The sequence below is a fragment of the Schistosoma mansoni genome (assembly GCF_000237925.1).
Source record: "Schistosoma mansoni, WGS project CABG00000000 data, supercontig 0242, strain Puerto Rico, whole genome shotgun sequence".
NCBI lineage: Eukaryota > Metazoa > Platyhelminthes > Trematoda > Strigeidida > Schistosomatidae > Schistosoma > Schistosoma mansoni.
The window spans coordinates 174,816-193,289 of NW_017386106.1; the positions used below are offsets into that span (position 1 = coordinate 174,816).

Genomic DNA, 18,474 nt, shown 5'->3' on the forward strand with positions numbered 1-18,474 from the left:
CACGCTTTCAACTATGATAAATACTAAATCTCCACAAAACCCCTTCTATAATTAATATAATCATATGCTCACTAGTGACTTCGAGAAGTATATCTAGGAGCTCTAGTGAGAAGCAGTGACCAGTGGAGTTCAAAACCACGTCTGTTGTGAGATAGGAACTCACTGAAGACAATTGGTGAATGGTTGCTCAACTTCGTGGATCAGTTGAAGTTGGACATTAACACCGTTGGATGCCAGCTCAGTGGTCTATCGGTTAAGGGCTTCGGCTCGAGACTGTTAGGCCCTGGGTTCGAAACTCGCGGGAGCGGGTTCGTGGATGCGCACTGCTGAGGGGTCCCATAATAGGACGAAACGGCCGTCCAGTGTTTCCAGGTTTTCCATGGTGTTCTAGTTTCAATTGACTCACGCTTTCAACTATTTCATTATTGTTCTTTTTTTTGAAATCAATAATAATGCACTATTAAGTGATTACCGGTACACATACAAACACACATCACACCTTAATAAGCAAAGATAGATAGTGACTAGTAGTGGAATCCAGGACTCACGCCACTTCGTCCTATTTGAGACTGATCAGCTAGATGTACCTGCATCTCAGAGTTGATGTTCACTATGAGACTCGACCTCAGCACTTTTCGCGTTATCCACTCGGCCATTGAGTCCTGAATAGTGTTTGTAGTTACAAATGACTGATATAATAAAATCTGAGGTGATAGAGATTACTTTGGAATGTTAATGGTAACATTAGTACAGTTACAAATAATTATGATATAAGAATCTCAAATTGGATCAAACCAGCTTATTTTACTCCAGTGTTATTCATAATCCAACGATATACTAATATCCCGAATACTCGGATCTCAGAGTTGTTGATGCAGGAAAATCCAGCTGACGAGTCCCAAATAGGACGAAGTTGCGCGCGTCCTGGATTCAACTGTTAGCCACTATCCATCTTTGCTAATAACACCGAGTACTTAGTTTGAGATTATAAACAAAATTTATGTATAGTGGATTTTTCATAAAAGTCTCATTCTCTTTTGATTTTAGGGTAGAATCAACAATCATAAGGAATGAATGGTAACAGCTCACTGTTATAAGTATACATTATCAAGGGTGCTATACAAAATAGTTTGTCATAGTTCTTCTATTAATATTATCCCATGGAAACAAAGATTATTATTAGAAAAAAGAAAGAATATTTCCAGACACTCTAAGTAAAAAACGCCGTTGGGTGCGGACACATTGATCTAGATGCTAAGCGTTCGCTTGCGAGACCGAAGGTCCTGAGTCCGAGTCCCGTGTAAGCGATCGTGGATGAGCACTGTTGAGAAGTCTCATACTAGGGAGAAATAGTCGTCTAATGCTTCCACGTTTTCGATGGTGGTCTAGCTTTAATCGACTTATGAATTCAACTATTCAAATTACTACAAATTCCACAAAACCCTCTTTCTGATGATAATCTCATAATAGAAAAAGATACCTATTCAATACTCACTAGGCATTTTAGTGATTATTGGTTAGCAGTTGAATCCAGGATGAGCGTTTCATACTGTTTGGGACTCGTCAGCTGGATGTACCTGATGTTCACTCTGGGACTCGAACCCAGTACCTTTCGCTTCGAACACCATCGCGTTATCCACTTAACTACTGAGTCCTATATTAATGATTACCTAGATAAATTAAATCTGTAATATAAATTGTCGACAAGTCTAAATTCTATAATGTATGTTAGATATTAGATTCATTTATGCCTAACTTACCTGATACAGATGAGCACGCTGATCCAACACCTTGAATAGCTCTGGCAACTAATAAAACGTAGAAATTCGTCTCGAAAGCAAAAACTGTGATAAAACAATAAAAGGGAAAAGGTCAACTATTTAATGAATAGGAAAACATTATTTATAATAAAAGAAGAATTCAAATCGAGCCACCTAGACTAGTGACCACATTTGCAACTTGATTGATGGCATTCTATCAGCACTAAGAAGGACTTGACACGCATGACATTGATCACCACCCAATGATCAATCAATTGTGATTACATCTCAGTCCTACAGGAGGTCGGTAGCGGCCCGAATAGCTCAGTGGTAACGTCTCTGACTGTGAAGCTGAGTGACACGGGATCGAATCCGTCAGGGAGCACCAGTTCCCTCAAGATTACAGGTACACCTTGCTGATGAGTGCCAAGTACCACAAAACCTGGGTCCAGGGTTTCCTGTTGACCACCTCCAACCACCATCTTATCTCAAATGATCTTGTTTAATACATCCATCAAAAGTTTTCATACCCTTGACTTTCGTTTTTCTTAACAAAAGCTCTTCAGAGGAAATTTATTTTATCGTTTCTATAACTGTGATGTATGCTACTTATGTTGATAGATATAAGTAGGTTTAGAGTTGAAATCATGAGTCAATTGAAGCTAGACCATCATGGAAAACATGGAAGTACTGGACGACCGTTTCGTCCTATTGTGGAACTACTCAGTGACAGTGCGCATTCACGATCCCGCCTCGCGAGATTCAAACGGTCGCTCAATTTCGTGGATTGGTTGAAGTTAGACATAAACACCGTTGGATGACGGCCGGCTCAGTGGTCTAGAGGGTAGGCGTTCGCGTGAAAGACCGATAGTTCTTATGTTCGAATTTCGCGAGGTGAGATCGTGAATGCGCACTGCTGACGAGTCCCACAACAGGACATAACGACTGACCAATGCTTCCAGGTTTTCCATGGTAGTTTAGCTTTAATTGAATCATGATTTCAACTATAAAAATACAGTCTATCCATTTAAATGTTTTTATTTAAGTACTTTCAATGGAAGAACAGAAAACAAAATTTGTACGTGTTCATATCTCGGAGTACATTCCACAACATTTACGATTAAAAAGTATGTGTGCTTTCCAACAACAGTAGGTATTTATCATCCATCTGTGCAGGTACATCTGACTGACGAGTTTCAAAATTCTACGAAACATGCATCCTGTATTTCACTGCTAGTCACCATTCATCCAAGCTTATAATGCTGGTGACTTAATGAAATATCGACGCAATACGCACAGGATGAACATATGGCCAATAAGAGACTGATCAATTGCAGTCTTAAACATTAGTGTGAAGATAAAAGCAAACGCTACCAAGTAAATTTATATACTGACCGTTTATAAGATTAACACAATCAATGAAGAATATTTGTTATATTAAGACATTATTCTTTATTCATTTAAACATATATTTATAAATTTGGGGTCCACGTGACTATCGTAACCAATGGTTGGAGACTCTAGGTGACATGGCTCAGAATCGATCACAATAGGGTAGGTGTATACACTCTTTATCTTCCCTTAAACCTTGATACTAAGATGGCTTCATATGTTTCTTTGTTCCTGTACTATATCCTTATATACAATCTTTCTTTTATATTCACTCAGTATTGTTTGTTTGAATCTTCCCATCGATGTGTTAGGACTGTAACTGGTCAGTCTCTAATTAGCATATGTGCATACTGTGCGTATTGCCTCGATATAGCCTTGATTCACAAGCATAATAAGCAAAGATGGATAGTGGCTAGCAGTGAAATCATGGACGCGCGTTTCGTCCTATTTGGGACTCGTCAGCTGGATGTACCTGCATCTCAGAGTTGATGTTCACTCTGGGACTCGAACCCAGTACCCTCGCTTCAAACTCCATCGCGTTATCCACTCGGCCACTGAGTCCTGATAGCCACTTGCTTGTGCGATGGGGTGAAGTTTATATATTACCATCATTTAATTAACTACTTCTATGAATCCGGTGTTGATCTTGTAGTGCTAATGAGGTTTGGCAACTTGGATCGATGCATATGTGTCTATGGTCCTACGTTGTAGATGACTAACTGCCTGATATGTATAAATATACATAAGAAAATTCTATGGAAATGTAAATGAACAACTTACCAACTGTTGATGCAAACAAGAGTAGGAATCCAGTAAACATTGGTATACTATAACCAATTCTATTTAAGAAGAAAAGATAAATTCACCGATTACAATTATGTAATGAAAGCTAACTTCATAAATGACTTCATATAAACAATCACTGAATACTGGCCCGACATTCAACAATGTTAATGTATCAACTTTCATCAATCCATGATATTGGGTGATCATCTTCCATTTTGTTCGGTGTGTAACTGTGCACGTGACCGAAGATATTGGGTTCAAGCTCTGAGTGCAGTATGGTGAATGCGCAGTGCTGTGGAGTCCCATACTAAGACGAAACATTCGTCCAGTACTTCTAGGTTTTCAATAGTAGTCTAAAATTGATTAGCTTATGATCTTAATGAAGCTCAACAATCTTAACAACCCTATACTGATAATCACTAAAAAATTAGCTAGTACTCGATATTATCAGAAGGGGGGGGTTGTGGATATCGTAGTAATTTTTATAGTTGAGATCATGAATCAATTGAAGCTAAACCACCATGGAATACCTGGACTGATAGGTCCTGGGTTCGAATCTCGCGAAGCAGGATCGTGGACGCGCACTGATGAGGAATCCCACAATAGGACGAAACGGCCATCCAGTGCTTCCAGGTTTTCCATGATGATCTAGCTTCAAATGGCTCATGATCTCAACCATATAGAACGCGAAATAGCTGTAAACTGCCATTTGTTTAGATTCATCATATCTGTTGAATGTATTTTGAATAAACTTAAATGTTTAAAATAAGTTCTACACATAATTTTATGTTTGAATTCATGACCACCATGAAAAATCATCCAGTACTTCCAGATTTTCCATGGTGGTCTAGTTTGAATCAACTCATGAATTCAACTATTAAAATGACTATATTCTCTACAAACTCACTTTCTGATAATAAATTTATACATATTTGAAATCATGAGTCAACTGAAGCTAGAGTACCGTGGAAAACTTGGAAGCACTAGACAACCGTTTATACTTTTAGAATAATCAATTGAAGATACCATGAAATGGAACTTGTAGATGAATGAGTTTTATTTGAAGAGTTTAAACGAAGAAGATCTTTCAAGAAGTGAAAATTCCTTAAAGAAATTACAATTTGTAGGTATCTATTGTGAAGATAGTCAGTTAGTCAGTCATCTACAACGTAGGACCATAGACACATATGCATCGATCCAAGTTGCCAAACCTCATTAGCACTACAAGATCAACACCGGATTCATAGAAGTAGTTAATTAAGTGGTGATAATATATAAAAGAAAGATTGTATATAAGGATATAGTATAGGAAGGAAGACAGATATGAAGCAATTTTAATCTCAAGGTTCAAGGGAAGATAAAGAGTGTATACATTTATGCTATTGTGATCGATTCTGAGCTATGTCACACAGAGTCTCCAACCATTGGTTACGAAAGTCATGCGAACCTCAACCAAGTAGTCTGCATCTACCAACATGGCTGAGACTATAAGTTAGTGACTTCAAGCACTGATGGCGCGTTTCAGTTTGGCCGCTGTTGTGAAGACAACTTATATATATTGATGAAATAATCAATGAGACTATAATTTATGAACGATTTTTGAATAACGCCAAAGTGACCTGAAGAATGTCCATCTTGAATGTAATGAAGAGAATTTGATAATCTGAAAAGATGTATGGTGTATGCTACTTATGTTGTAAGATATAAGTAGTATGTAACACCATTCGGAAGTTGAATGCTTGTCAAAAGAAGATTGAACTGAAGGAAACAGAAAGGGAAATATAAAGGAACTAAGAATCAGAATAATCATGAAAGATATAAAAGACAACTGATGAAAGATTTGCGAATGAAGTATTCAATATATGGTTTTCACGTTTCGTAAAAGAACTCTGTAATTATGCATCAAACAATAAATTGGTTGTCCCCACCTTAGTTCTTCTTCATAATGGAAGTTTACTGTCGTCTCAGTACCCTTATTTAGCTAACAAATCATGGGTAACATCAAACCTAACCATCTAACCATCAGTGTCTATCAAAACATAGTGTATGCACAAATACTGAGTTCTTCAGATTAGTTATCAGATTACATAGTTTGATCAATATGCACCATTCAATAGTAAAGACTAGACAAATATGGTATTTATTACTAGTGGGACATTTATTCATGATATATTGCATTAATTCACAAGCATTATAAGCAAAGATGGATGGTGGCTAGCAGTGGAATCTAGAACACGTGTTTCGTCTCATTCAGGACTCGTCAGATGGATGTGCCTGAATCCGAGAGTTGATGTCCACACCGGGACTCAAACCTAGTACAGTTCGCTTCAAACGCCACCCACCCATGATGGAAATCTGCCAAAATTGACCGGTAAATTACAGTCCTAACAAATCAATGGATAGATTCAAATAACCAAATAATTCATAAGCTAATTAATATAACTATAAATGGCACTAATCGTGTATATTATCAGGTGACTCAGAGAACATATATGTATGTACACAAAAATTCGCATGCTCGTTGTTAACCGAAGTGCCGTTCAAAGTAACTAAAATGTAAATTACCCGAATGGTCACAATCAACTGAACACGTACATTTGGATATTGTGCTTTTTTACAAGGGTGTATGTGAAAGTCATCTTATTGACATATATTGACATAAAATCATAAACTGATTTTAGAGTAGACCACCAGTGAAAACCGAGGAGTATTGAAAAGCTTCTTATAAGTGTGCATCAACGACTGAACACCTTTCAAACTGCTTCAAGTTTGTGAAATAGCATCTTCTTTGATATCTGTTTCTATTGTTTAAAACACTTTTGAACGTTCTCAAGAATCAAACTCTTCAGTCTCCTCAGTTGTCTCGTGTTATATATTTTCCTCAACATTCCACAGCTGTCCTCCGAAATGGTCATATCGAGTTTTTCGAAGAATAAGAACCCTGATGTTTAAAAACATGGTCTACCTCGGTAATCTTTCTTTCTTTAATTAAACAATAAGCATCTACTCAACACATATATACTACTCTCATTTCAATGATATCAGTAATATATATATATATATATAAGCGTAATACCTGTTCGTAATTGGACCAACAATAGGATTGGTTAGAAATTGTATAAGTGGTTTAACAGTAAACATAATACCAATTTTAATATGTATACTATAATCTTCGGTTGTTTGATTAGGTAAATTAGAACAATTAGTATGAGTACAATTGTTTTGTTTAATTGCATCATTCATTAATAATTTGGGAATAATGGGAACTGTAAAAAAAGGAAAAGAAAAAGAAAGGGAAATCAGAGTAAACATCAACCTCTAAGATGAAGGTACATTCAACTGACGAGTCCAGGGATAGGATGAAATCTACGTTCTGGATTCCATTGTTCATCGTTTCATTTATAAGTTTATCCAATCTGAAGAGGGTGTAGTGACCTGCTTTTCTCGATGAGAACGCGATTGGTATAATGGAAACAATTATTATTATAACTAATTGTACAAGTGATTGTTCAAACTGTACTCGTTTTTGTTTAACTGTATCAAAATCCCTTCTTGTTCCGCTGTCCATCTTGTTCGTTCGAACATTCTTACGCTCTGCTCTTCTTACCTGTAATCTTTGGCACGTCTCTGTATTCATTCGATACCACGAAATTGCCAATAAATATACTTTATCTGGACCAGTGATAGTTTTCTGGCTTACGAGCTATCAAAGGAACTAAGTCGAATTTGAGCGCGTAATCTTACTGTAGTGGTGATCATAGTTAATCGAGAATCGACGACATCTACAGAGTTTGACAAAATCTTTGATCTAAACTATCTTGAATATTTTATAATAATGAGGTTGATTATATCATGAATAATAGGGATTTGAATGATATAGATATATATGTTGAATAGAATGAAACCATTACGTTCCAAGTTCGAAACCATTTACATACACTTAATTTTTTGATGGAGTTTTGTTTTCTGAGCTGGATGGTTTGGTTGTGGAGCTTTATCGTTCTTCTGAACGAAATCATCAGCATAAACGTCGGGTAGAAGTGAAGTTTGAACAGTTGAATTGAACTATTAGAAATCATAGACACAATGTCCTTCATATGAGGTTACATTAATGTGTACATTTTAAGATCAAATATCATAGTCGAGTTTTAAAACAAATTTTTAAACCATCTTTAAAAGGGAAATGTTATAAACCTATTGTGGATGGTGATTAGCAGTGGAATTCAGTTATGTGAAGGACGTGCGTTTCGTCCTAGTCAGGATTCGTCAGTTGAATGTACCTGTATCTCAAACTTGAAGTTCACTCTGGGACTCGAACCCAGTGCTTGTGAATTAAGACAATATCGAAGCAGTTTGCACGAGATCTATATATGCCAACAAGAGACTGATCAATTACAGTCCTAAACATAGATAGGAAGATTTAAGTAAACAGAACCATGTGCTTTATATCTAAGTCGAGTTTTATGAATCTAGAGGTATAGCTTACTTTATTATCGATAGATACCACACCAATCATTCTTTGTTCTCATTCTCTTCTCTTCTCTTCGATCTTCTTAATCTTCATACACTAAGACATTTCACTTTCGATTGGTGATATATACTACTTACATGTGTCGATATCAGTTGCACAAATCACGACACGAATAAATAGCCTTACTAATATCTATTATTATCTAAATACTGCCATGAGTCGATTTACACTAAACAAAGTAAGAACCTATGTGGAATAACTGAACGAAGTTACTGTATAACGGTGGTCAGAACTGATGATGGTTATACTATATATAAGCATATACTTATTTATTTAAACACATAAACATTGATACAAGGGGGCATCAAATACATATGCACCACATAAATCATTCGACTTGTGTGAGAGCTATGATACTGCTCGACTGTTCGGACCGAAATAGGTGGTTTTCTTAGAGAGCCACTCCATGAGAATTTGACCTAGAAGTCTGATCCACAAAGCAGTGGAGCAACTTTAGGAGAGACAATCCCATTGTAGCCGGTATCTAATAATTGGTTCATACGTTAATTTATTTCCTTAGGATCCTGGAGCCCATGTCCACCATTGGTTTTTAAATAAGGGTTTACCGACCCCACTAGGTGGATCCCCCCCATGTCTACCAACCCGGTTATTTACTTTTCGTCCTATCAGTTTCGTAAACAACACCCCCGCCGAGAGAAAGCAGTGAGTAGGACTTCCCTGACAATGGATGTATGCACGTGGCCATGAGAGAGCATTTCGAGAGGGAGAGCTAACTCTTTCTGTCCTCGATCATATCAGGGCATTTGGGGGCGGTCACTATTTATATATATTACATAAGAATATTACATCAATAAAGCTGTATATATATACATCTATGATCAATCATTACTTACCAATAGTGGTTAACAATATATTATCCAGGAGTAATGCAAGAAATACAATAATCAATATTGTAGTACGACTTCTTAAACAACTCATACAACTATTCTGGTCGGTTACTTTATTAAGTTTTTGTTCTTCTACTTCTTCTTCTTCTTTTTCAATCGACATATTATCATGTAAGTTCGTGGTAGTTTTCTCATCCATTACTTTTTTTGTTTTTTTATAAGAAGAATCTATCAAGTAAATAAGATCAGTATTTTGAATGATCTCATTCAATTATGATCATAACAATAGTTATTTTGTGGATATTATAGTAATTTCAATAGTTGAGATCATGAGTCCATTGAAGCTAGACTACCATCGGAAAACATGGAAGCACTGGACGGCCATTTCGTCCTATTGCAGGACTCCTCAGCAGTGGTAGATGAGTCACTCAATTTAGTGGATTGGTTGGAGTTAGATGCTAACGCAGTTGGATGCCATCCGGCTCAGTGGTCTAGTGGCCAAACGCTCACATGCAAGAGTGATAGGTTCTGGGTTCGAATCTCGTGAGGCGGGATCGTGTGTGTGCACTGATGACGAGTCCCACAATATGACGTCCACTACTTCCATGTTTCCCATGGTGATCTAGCTTCAATTGACTCATGATCTCAACTATTGAAAATTAGTGAGTACTGGATAGGTATCTCGTCCCATTATGAACCATATTAGAGGGTTTAAACCACGACCTTATATGGTATGAAACCCATTACCTTTGGATCTAGTGACGAGCGCTTAACGTTTAGATCAATGGGGTCGCAACCATTGGCTTATATATCTAACTTCAGTCGATGTATGAAGTATCGACTTCCCCAGTGTGAAGCACCAATGCAATCGGAAGATAGTTGCACAATACTGCCAATTGATTACAGTTAGAAACGCTAACCATTGTGGTATCGTTTAAGTGATCATAAAATAAAATATTCATCTGAAGATCAGCAAATCTTGAGTTTCATACTCTATAGGGTCGTGGTTTCAATCTTCCGAGGTGATGGATATCAGGACGTAACGTTTGTCAACTACTTCCTGGTTTTCAGTGATAGTCTAATTAAAGACGAAACACTTATCCCGGATCCTACAACTAACCACTATCCATTTTTGCTTACTGGGCTGTTTGCAGTCCACCATCTATACAACTTATATTCCCAATGTATTTATCATATAACATAGTGATTAAATAAAGAAGCAATATGTGATTAACTTTATCTAATGGTTTTGATTGTTTTCTATTTTCTTATTGCCTCAACTTACACAAAGGAAAAAGCAAGATTCTCAAATACAACACAGAGAACACCAACGCAGTCACACTTAATGGAGAAATTCTAGAAGAGGTGGAAACATTCACGTACCTGGGAAACATCACTGATGAACAAGAAGGATCGGATGCAGATGTAAAGGCGAGGATTGGCAAAGTAAGGGCAGCATTTTTACAATTGAAGAACATATGGAACTCAAAACAACTATCAACCAATTTCAAGGTCAGAATCTTTAATACGAACGTCAAGACAGTCCTACTGTATAGAGCTGAAACGTGGAGAACTACTACGACCATCATCAGGAAGGTACAAGTATTTATAAATAGTTGTCTACGCAAAATACTCAGCATTCACTGACCGGATACTATCAATAACAGTGTTTTATGGGAGAGGACAAACCAGCTTCTAGCTGAAGAGGAAATTAGGAAAAGACGTTGGAAATGGATGGGACGTACATTGAGGAAATCACCAATGTGCATCACGAGACAAGTCCTAACTTGGAATTCGCAAGGCAAACGGAAAAGAGGAAGGCCAAAGAACACATTACGCCGAGAAATAGAAGCAGGATAAATGTTAACTGGGAAGAACTGGAAAGGATTGCCTAGGACAGAGTTGGATGGAGAATACTGGTGTGAGGCCTATGCTCCTCCACGAGGGGTAACAGGCGTATGTAAGTAAGTAAGTAAGTTAATTTCTTACTAAACAAAAGATATCAGGATTCTCTTCTTCGTAGCTTATCCAGAGACAGCATTCTATTCATACTATAGATTAAGATTATTATCTAATGACTAGTAACTCTGTTCCCGTATTGACAATAAAAACGTGGTTTGATGAACCAGAGTCCAATTATATGGAGTTTTTATATCATAACTAAAAGCATATTTAGTGTATGTATATGTACGGTGTATGCTACTTATGATGACTGATATTAGTAGTATATAACACAAGTTGAATGTGGAATACCTGTCAGCAGAAGATAGAAACGAAGAGAACCGGTAAGAAATCGGTAACACAGTCCAAATAACAAAGGAATTAAAGGAATAGTGAATAGTCTAAAGGACAAGACAAAGAAGATGTATCAATAATGTACTTAATGAATGATTTTTATATATTACAAAAACACTATGTAGTTTCATAGTTGAAAGCGTAAGTCAATTGAAGCTAGACCACTAGGGAAAACCTGAAAGCACTGGAAGGCAGTCTCGTCCTATTGTGGGACTCCTCAGTGGTAGTGTGCATCCACGACCACACCTCACGAGATTCGAACCCAGGACGTACCAGTCTCGCGTCAGAGCACTATGTAGTTCGTAAGATATGAAAACTATACATTCAATACATCATTTGAATACCTTCCTTCCGTTATCCTTTACATCATTCACGATTCCTTCAATTCTATTGTTATTATAATTACTCTCTATTTACATTCTTATTCTCTTCAATTTGATCTACTCAATCTTTTGCTGTTTGGTATTTCATATCTGATTAGTGTTATATACTACTTATATTGACAAATATAAGTAGTATACAATACAATAGTAATATAAAATGAATGAATATACAATTAGTTATCATTAAATTCATAATACTATGATAGATTACCTTTGAATATATGTATAACCTTGATAAACTTCAATATACTGCTTTGATAATGAATTCAATTTATCTGGGGGCACAATTGAAATACGTGGAATCTTAACAAGATGTAAGAAAACAAAACAAAGTACAATTTTACGAAGAAACAATTAATCAACATCAGAAGGGGGTCTTGTGTAGATTTTGGTAGTTTTCTATAGTTGAAATAATGAGTCAATTGAAACTAGACCACCATGAAGAACATGGAAGCACTGGGCGGCCGTTACGTCCTGGTAAGGGACTCCTCAGCAGTGCACATCCACGATCCACCCTCGTGAGATTCTAACCGAGGATCTATCAGTCTTTCACGCGAGCGCTCAACCTCTAGAAACACTGATCCGGCTGTCATCCAACGGTAATAATGTCTAACTTCAACCAATCCACGAAATTGAGCAACCGTCCATCAGGAGTCCCACACTAGGACGAAACGGCCGTCCAGTGCATCCATATTTTCCATGGTGGTTTAGCTTCAATTGGTTCATGATTTCAGCTATATGAAATTATTCAATATATTGCTATAAATTGTCGCTATTCATTCTCTCTATTTCGTAAACAACATTCGTACCACAAGAAGACATTAAGTAGGACATTCTTTTACTTATGCCTGTTACCTCTCATCAAGGAGCATAGACCACGAACCAGCATTCTGCAGACAATTCTGTCATGAGCATTCCTTTCCAGTTACTATTCATCTTCTTCATATCTGCTCCCAATTCCTGACATAGTGTGTTCTTTGGTATTCCTCTCTCCCGTTTCCATTCAGAATTCCAAGTTGGCGCTTGTCTAATGATGCAATCTGATGATTTCCTCAATATATATCCTATCCACTTCCATAGTCTTTTCGTAATTTTCTCTTCAACTGGAAGTTGATTTGTTCTTTCTCCTTAGTAGACTGTTTCTGATGGTGTCCGAACAACGGACATCTCCGGAAGTGACTATATATGCATGACCATTTGAATATACATAATTTAGTTATTTAACAATTGAACCATAAATAGATCCTCATAGTTACCATTCATTTCATTCTCTTCGGGATTATATCATATATACTTAAATACTCTTAGCGAATACCAAATAACATTATAAATCTAATCCATTGGTTGAGTAATGTAAATGTAAAATAGTAGTCGAACAGTTTATTTGTGTAAATGACATAGTTTATATTAAAAACAATGTTCCTCCTTCCTTCCTTCCTTCCTTCCCTCATTCATTCCTTCCTACTTTCCTTCTCCCCCCCTCTCTCGCTTTCTGTGTCTATCTTGTTTGTTTACACGATTTACTGGGTGGTGTTTTTGTTTTTCTTTCAATGATCAATCATTTATTCCCATTGAAATGTTTATATTTATTTAAGTAGTATATTTAGATTTGTTTAAATAAATGTTTTCGTGATTCATATTTCAGTTAATTTAGTTGAAAGGAAAAAAAATCGAATATGTGGATAATTTTACTACCATTAGAAAAACATGGAAGCACTAGACGATGGTTTCGTCCTAGAATAGGACTCATCAGAAGTTTGAGTCTACGATGATATAGTCAAGATATGGATCATCAACAATTCACTTAGTATTACTTGTTTGAATCTTACCATTGATGTTTAGGACTGCAACTGGTCAGTCTCTTATTGGCACAAGCAAGGGCACAAGCAAGTGGCTATGAGGACTCAGTAACTAAATGAAATACGCGATGGCGTTTGAAGCGAATGGTACTGGGTTCGAGTCTCAGAGTGAACATCAACTCTGAGATGCAGGTACATACAACTGACGAATCCTAAATAGGACGAAACGCGCGTCAGACTGGATTCCACTGCTAGCCACTATCTATCTTTGCTTACGATCATCAACAATGTTTAAATTTAAGAAGAATCGAACAAAGTATTCATCAAAGATAACGACTATAGAAAACAACATGTGGTTAGCAAAAACTTAATGAGTAGTGTTTCCATTATAGATTGAAATCACTTTCTGAACAGTTGATACTCATAAAGAATTGAATTATAGTTTCCCTTCGGTTTTGGAAATCTTAATCAGTGATAAGTCACGATATAGTTAAGGAACTTCGTTCTTACTGATGAACATGAAATCTTTAGAATACATATCTTTCAAAGATCACTCATTGTCATCCATGGAAGCTGTCTTATACCTGATATCGATGAACTTCTCTAGTCAAGACCTCTCTCTCTGTCTTCAGTTATACATTTTAAGCACAACCGAAAGTAACCATAAGACGATTATTTACTTCAATAGATTGTAGAGATCAATTCTATATGAAAACAAAGTTTTCATTCAGAACAGATGACAATGTTAGGTTAGTAGAAACTTTGTTTCTTCCCATTTGTATTCTATCAATAGTACATACCTATCATATCAAAAAAAGATCAGGCTTAGGTTTTACAGTAGGTAAGTTGTCTTTAAACCAGTCAAATGAAATTCAATAAGCCATATGAAGGAATTAAGTCATTTTGCATAGTCTACTAAAGTCCTACGATAATTTTAGTTTCCAGCTGAAATCGATCCTAATAGTTGAGATTATGAATAAATTGAAGCTAGATCACCATGGAAAACCTGGAAGCATTGGACTGGCTCCATAAGATATTTCCTGAAGTTCTAGTGAAAAGCAGTGACTAGTGGAGCTTAACCAGGTTTGTTGAGAGATATCAACTCACTGATAAAATTGGTGAATGGTTGCTTAATTTCGTGGATTGGTTGAAGTTAGACATTAACAACGTTGGATGACGGCCGGCTCAGTAGTCTATAGGTTAAGCGCACGCGCGCGAAACTGATAGTTATTGTGTTGAAATCTCGCGAGTGCGGATCGTGGATGCGCACTGCCACTGAGGAGTCCCACGATAGGACGAAACGGTCATTCAGTGCTTCCAGGTTTCCCATCGTAGTCCAACTTCAATTGATTCATGATTTCAACTATTATAATCAGTACAATATCCACAAAACCCCTTCTGATATGAAATCGATTTGTTCCAATATATATCCACTTCAAATTCCATTAGTTTCCACCATAAACTCATGTTAATAATAGAAACAATTATGACGTAGTGATACAAAATTCTACATTTTTTTTTTGATATATCTCATCGGATAATTTCGATATTGATTTTTTTTTCGCTTCTTCTATATCGATAATCAATATAATCAATATTGTCTATACAGTAATATCAGTTCACTTAGATACATAAATTTTGGATAGAACACGTAGATTGCAAACTAGGAAACATGAAGTGTAGCTATGATATTACTCAGAGTAAGAATTATCATAACGCTTCATAGATAATTAGGATTGGTAAAGCAAGGGCAGCATTTCCACAATTGAATAACATATGGAACTCCAATCAACTCTCAACTAATTTCAGAGTTAGAATTTTCAATAGGGACATCAAGACAGTCCTACTGTATGGAGCTGAAACTTGGAGAACTACTACATCATTCGGCAAGAATATACAAGTATTTATAAACAGTTGTTTACGCAAAATACTCAACATTCACTGACCGGATACTATCAGCAACAGAGTTTTATGGGAGAGGACAGAGTGGCTTCTAGCTGAAGAGGAAATTAGGGAAAGACGTTGGAAGTGGATGGAACGTACATTGAGGAAATCACCAAACTGTATCACGGGGCAATCCCCAACTTGGGATCCGGAAGGGAAGAGGAGAAGAGGAAGGTCAAAGAACAAATTATGCCAGGAAATAGAAGCGGACATGAAAAGGGTGAATGTTAACTGGAAAGAACTGGAAAGGATTGCCCAGGACAGGGTTGGATGGAGAATACTGGTGTGCGGTCTATGCTCCTCGACGAGAAGTAACAGGCTTAAGTAAGTAAGTAAGTTCATAGATAATTATGGTACCTAACTAGATAATTTATAACATATATTCATTTCAAAGTGGTAAGCTACTGCCGTCATTCATAAACTGGAACTGTACTTCCGCTAAATTGTCGATATATACATTATTGTAGATCAGGATACTAATAAAGAAGAACTCATAGATCAGATATTATATGGCCAAGCGTATATAGCTTCTGACAGGGAATTCCTACTCACTGCCTTCTCGTGGCATTATTGTTGTTTATGAAATTGTGAGGACGAAAAGCGAATATCCGACCTTGGTTTCAAACAAATGGTGCACATGGGATAACTCCAGAATCCTGAGGAAGCAAATGGTGTATGAATCAATCATTGATCACCGGCTACTATGGAATTGCATCTCCTTACGATGCTCCACTGCCTTTTGGATAAGATCTTTAGATGAAAGGCTCCGGCTGTGACCTTTTAAGAAAACCACCTGTTTCAGTTTGGCACCTGAGCAGTATCACAGACCTCATATAAATCAAATGAGATTTGTGCATCGTATATATATCTGGTTCCCCCTCGTATCAATTTTTGTTTAAGTAAGTAAAAAAATAAATACCTAGATCAGTTCGACAGTGAGTACCTGGAAATCATTTATACTGCTAAGGATGAGTCTAGCGATAAACTAAATTTTCTTCATATCTCATTAAGTAGATGAAATGACAGCTAGTCAAGTTGAAACATGAATAGAAAGGGCTCCTTTATTTGTCATTTCGTACATTTCTATGATACTACACCTATCGACTATAATTGTCTTCATTAACTACTTTTTTTATATATCCACAATTATGATAATATTGATGTAATAATTCCAAAAGATGTCAAATATGGATCCAAAGTGTTTGTGTGTAATTGATAGGGTATACGTTTTATTGTGGTGTGGTCTACTTATATCCATATAAGTAGTATATGGTGATGTTCAGACATAGAGAATGTATTTTGGCAGAAGATCGATAAGGAACGAACAGAAATGAAGCGTAATCGATACGAAAATGCATGAACAATGGAATCGGAGAAGATGGATTGATATTTGCAGAAGGAACAGTCCAGATTGAGACAATTGATTGATAGTTTGCAAATTAACTGTTTACTGTATAGTTATCAGAATTTAATGAGATAGTCTATAGTTTGTGCTTAAATACATTCGATTGTACCCATCCGTGTTCTTGTTCACTACAGTAGAACCTGAACTCAGACGTGTTCAACGGGATTGTTATTGAAATGATTAAAAAAAAGGCAGTCAACAAAGTGACAACGAGATGTGCATATGAACACGTATATTTAGCAAAACGTTAATCAGTAAGACATGAGAAGAAGTCAACAAGGATAAGGGTAGTATAGTGTTACAGATCATTCTGTTTGTACGTATAATACAGATTGAATTGAATAATTACAGTTTAAAGCATATCAAAGTTATGCCCCCCCCAAATGCCCTGGTACGGCCGAGAGTGGGTAGAGTCTGTTCTCCGTCTTGAAATGCTCACATACGGCCACGCGTATATAGTCTCTGTCAAGGAAGTCCTACTCACTGATATTTCGCATCATAGGTTTTGTTCAAGAAAGTGAGAGGACGAAAAGCGAATGTCCGGCGATTGAACCGTGTTGGTGGACACGGAAAGTTCACCTAGAGAAGCTGGAAAACCCTAATTTCAAACAAGTGGTGCACATGGGCTCTAGTACCCTTTATCGCAGAGTTGTTGTGTACCCTAGGACTCAAATCCCGTACTGATCACATTATCCACTTAGCTACTGAGTCTTGATAGTCACTTGCTTGTGCATTGAGTTGAAATTTAGACGGGGAAATTCAAGTAACCAATAAAAACATAAATTCACACTTTACCCCATTGAACAATTTATTGACTATCTGGAATCAGTAGCTAAATGAATTAAATGATAATGTTTAAAGCAAACAATACTGTGTTCAAATCCTGTACTGCATATCAACTCTGTGATACAGACTGACAAGTCTCAAACTACGACGAAACACATATCCAACATTCCACCGCTAATCATCATTCATCTTTATGTTCATAAGAAATCTTCTATCTTACACTAACTCCCCTATTAAATCATAACTTAGTTTCTAATATATATGTAAAATATAAGAAACTCCCCAGTTACTTACTTTGTGCAATAAAAGAAGCCTTTTTCTAAGATTATTTTAACTATATAAACATGATAATATGTTACCATATATCATTTGGCTTATGAAATATATATATGTATACATATATATCTGTGTATTAGGTAGGCAACAGTACAATGAACACATACTACTATTGAGCAATATCTATATCTATATATGCTTATCAACAAGTGATTAGTAACTAATGTATTCCTTTTTATCACATGGTTTATATATTAATGGTTCTATTG

At 36.5% G+C, this 18,474-nt stretch overlaps 1 protein-coding gene across 1 annotated transcript in view; it reads right to left on the bottom strand.

The window, feature by feature from the left end:
- Positions 1–18,474, bottom strand: part of Smp_199260 (vesicular amine transporter, putative) — a gene marked incomplete at both ends in the record, with an annotated part of 130,881 nt that overhangs the window by 79,049 nt on the left and 33,358 nt on the right. Inside the window, 4 exons of the mRNA XM_018791109.1 lie at positions 73–162; positions 1,761–1,844; positions 3,933–3,991; positions 7,015–7,204. Coding sequence (XP_018647360.1) covers positions 73–162; positions 1,761–1,844; positions 3,933–3,991; positions 7,015–7,204 — 423 coding nt within the window. The remainder of the gene's footprint in view (positions 1–72; positions 163–1,760; positions 1,845–3,932; positions 3,992–7,014; positions 7,205–18,474) is intronic.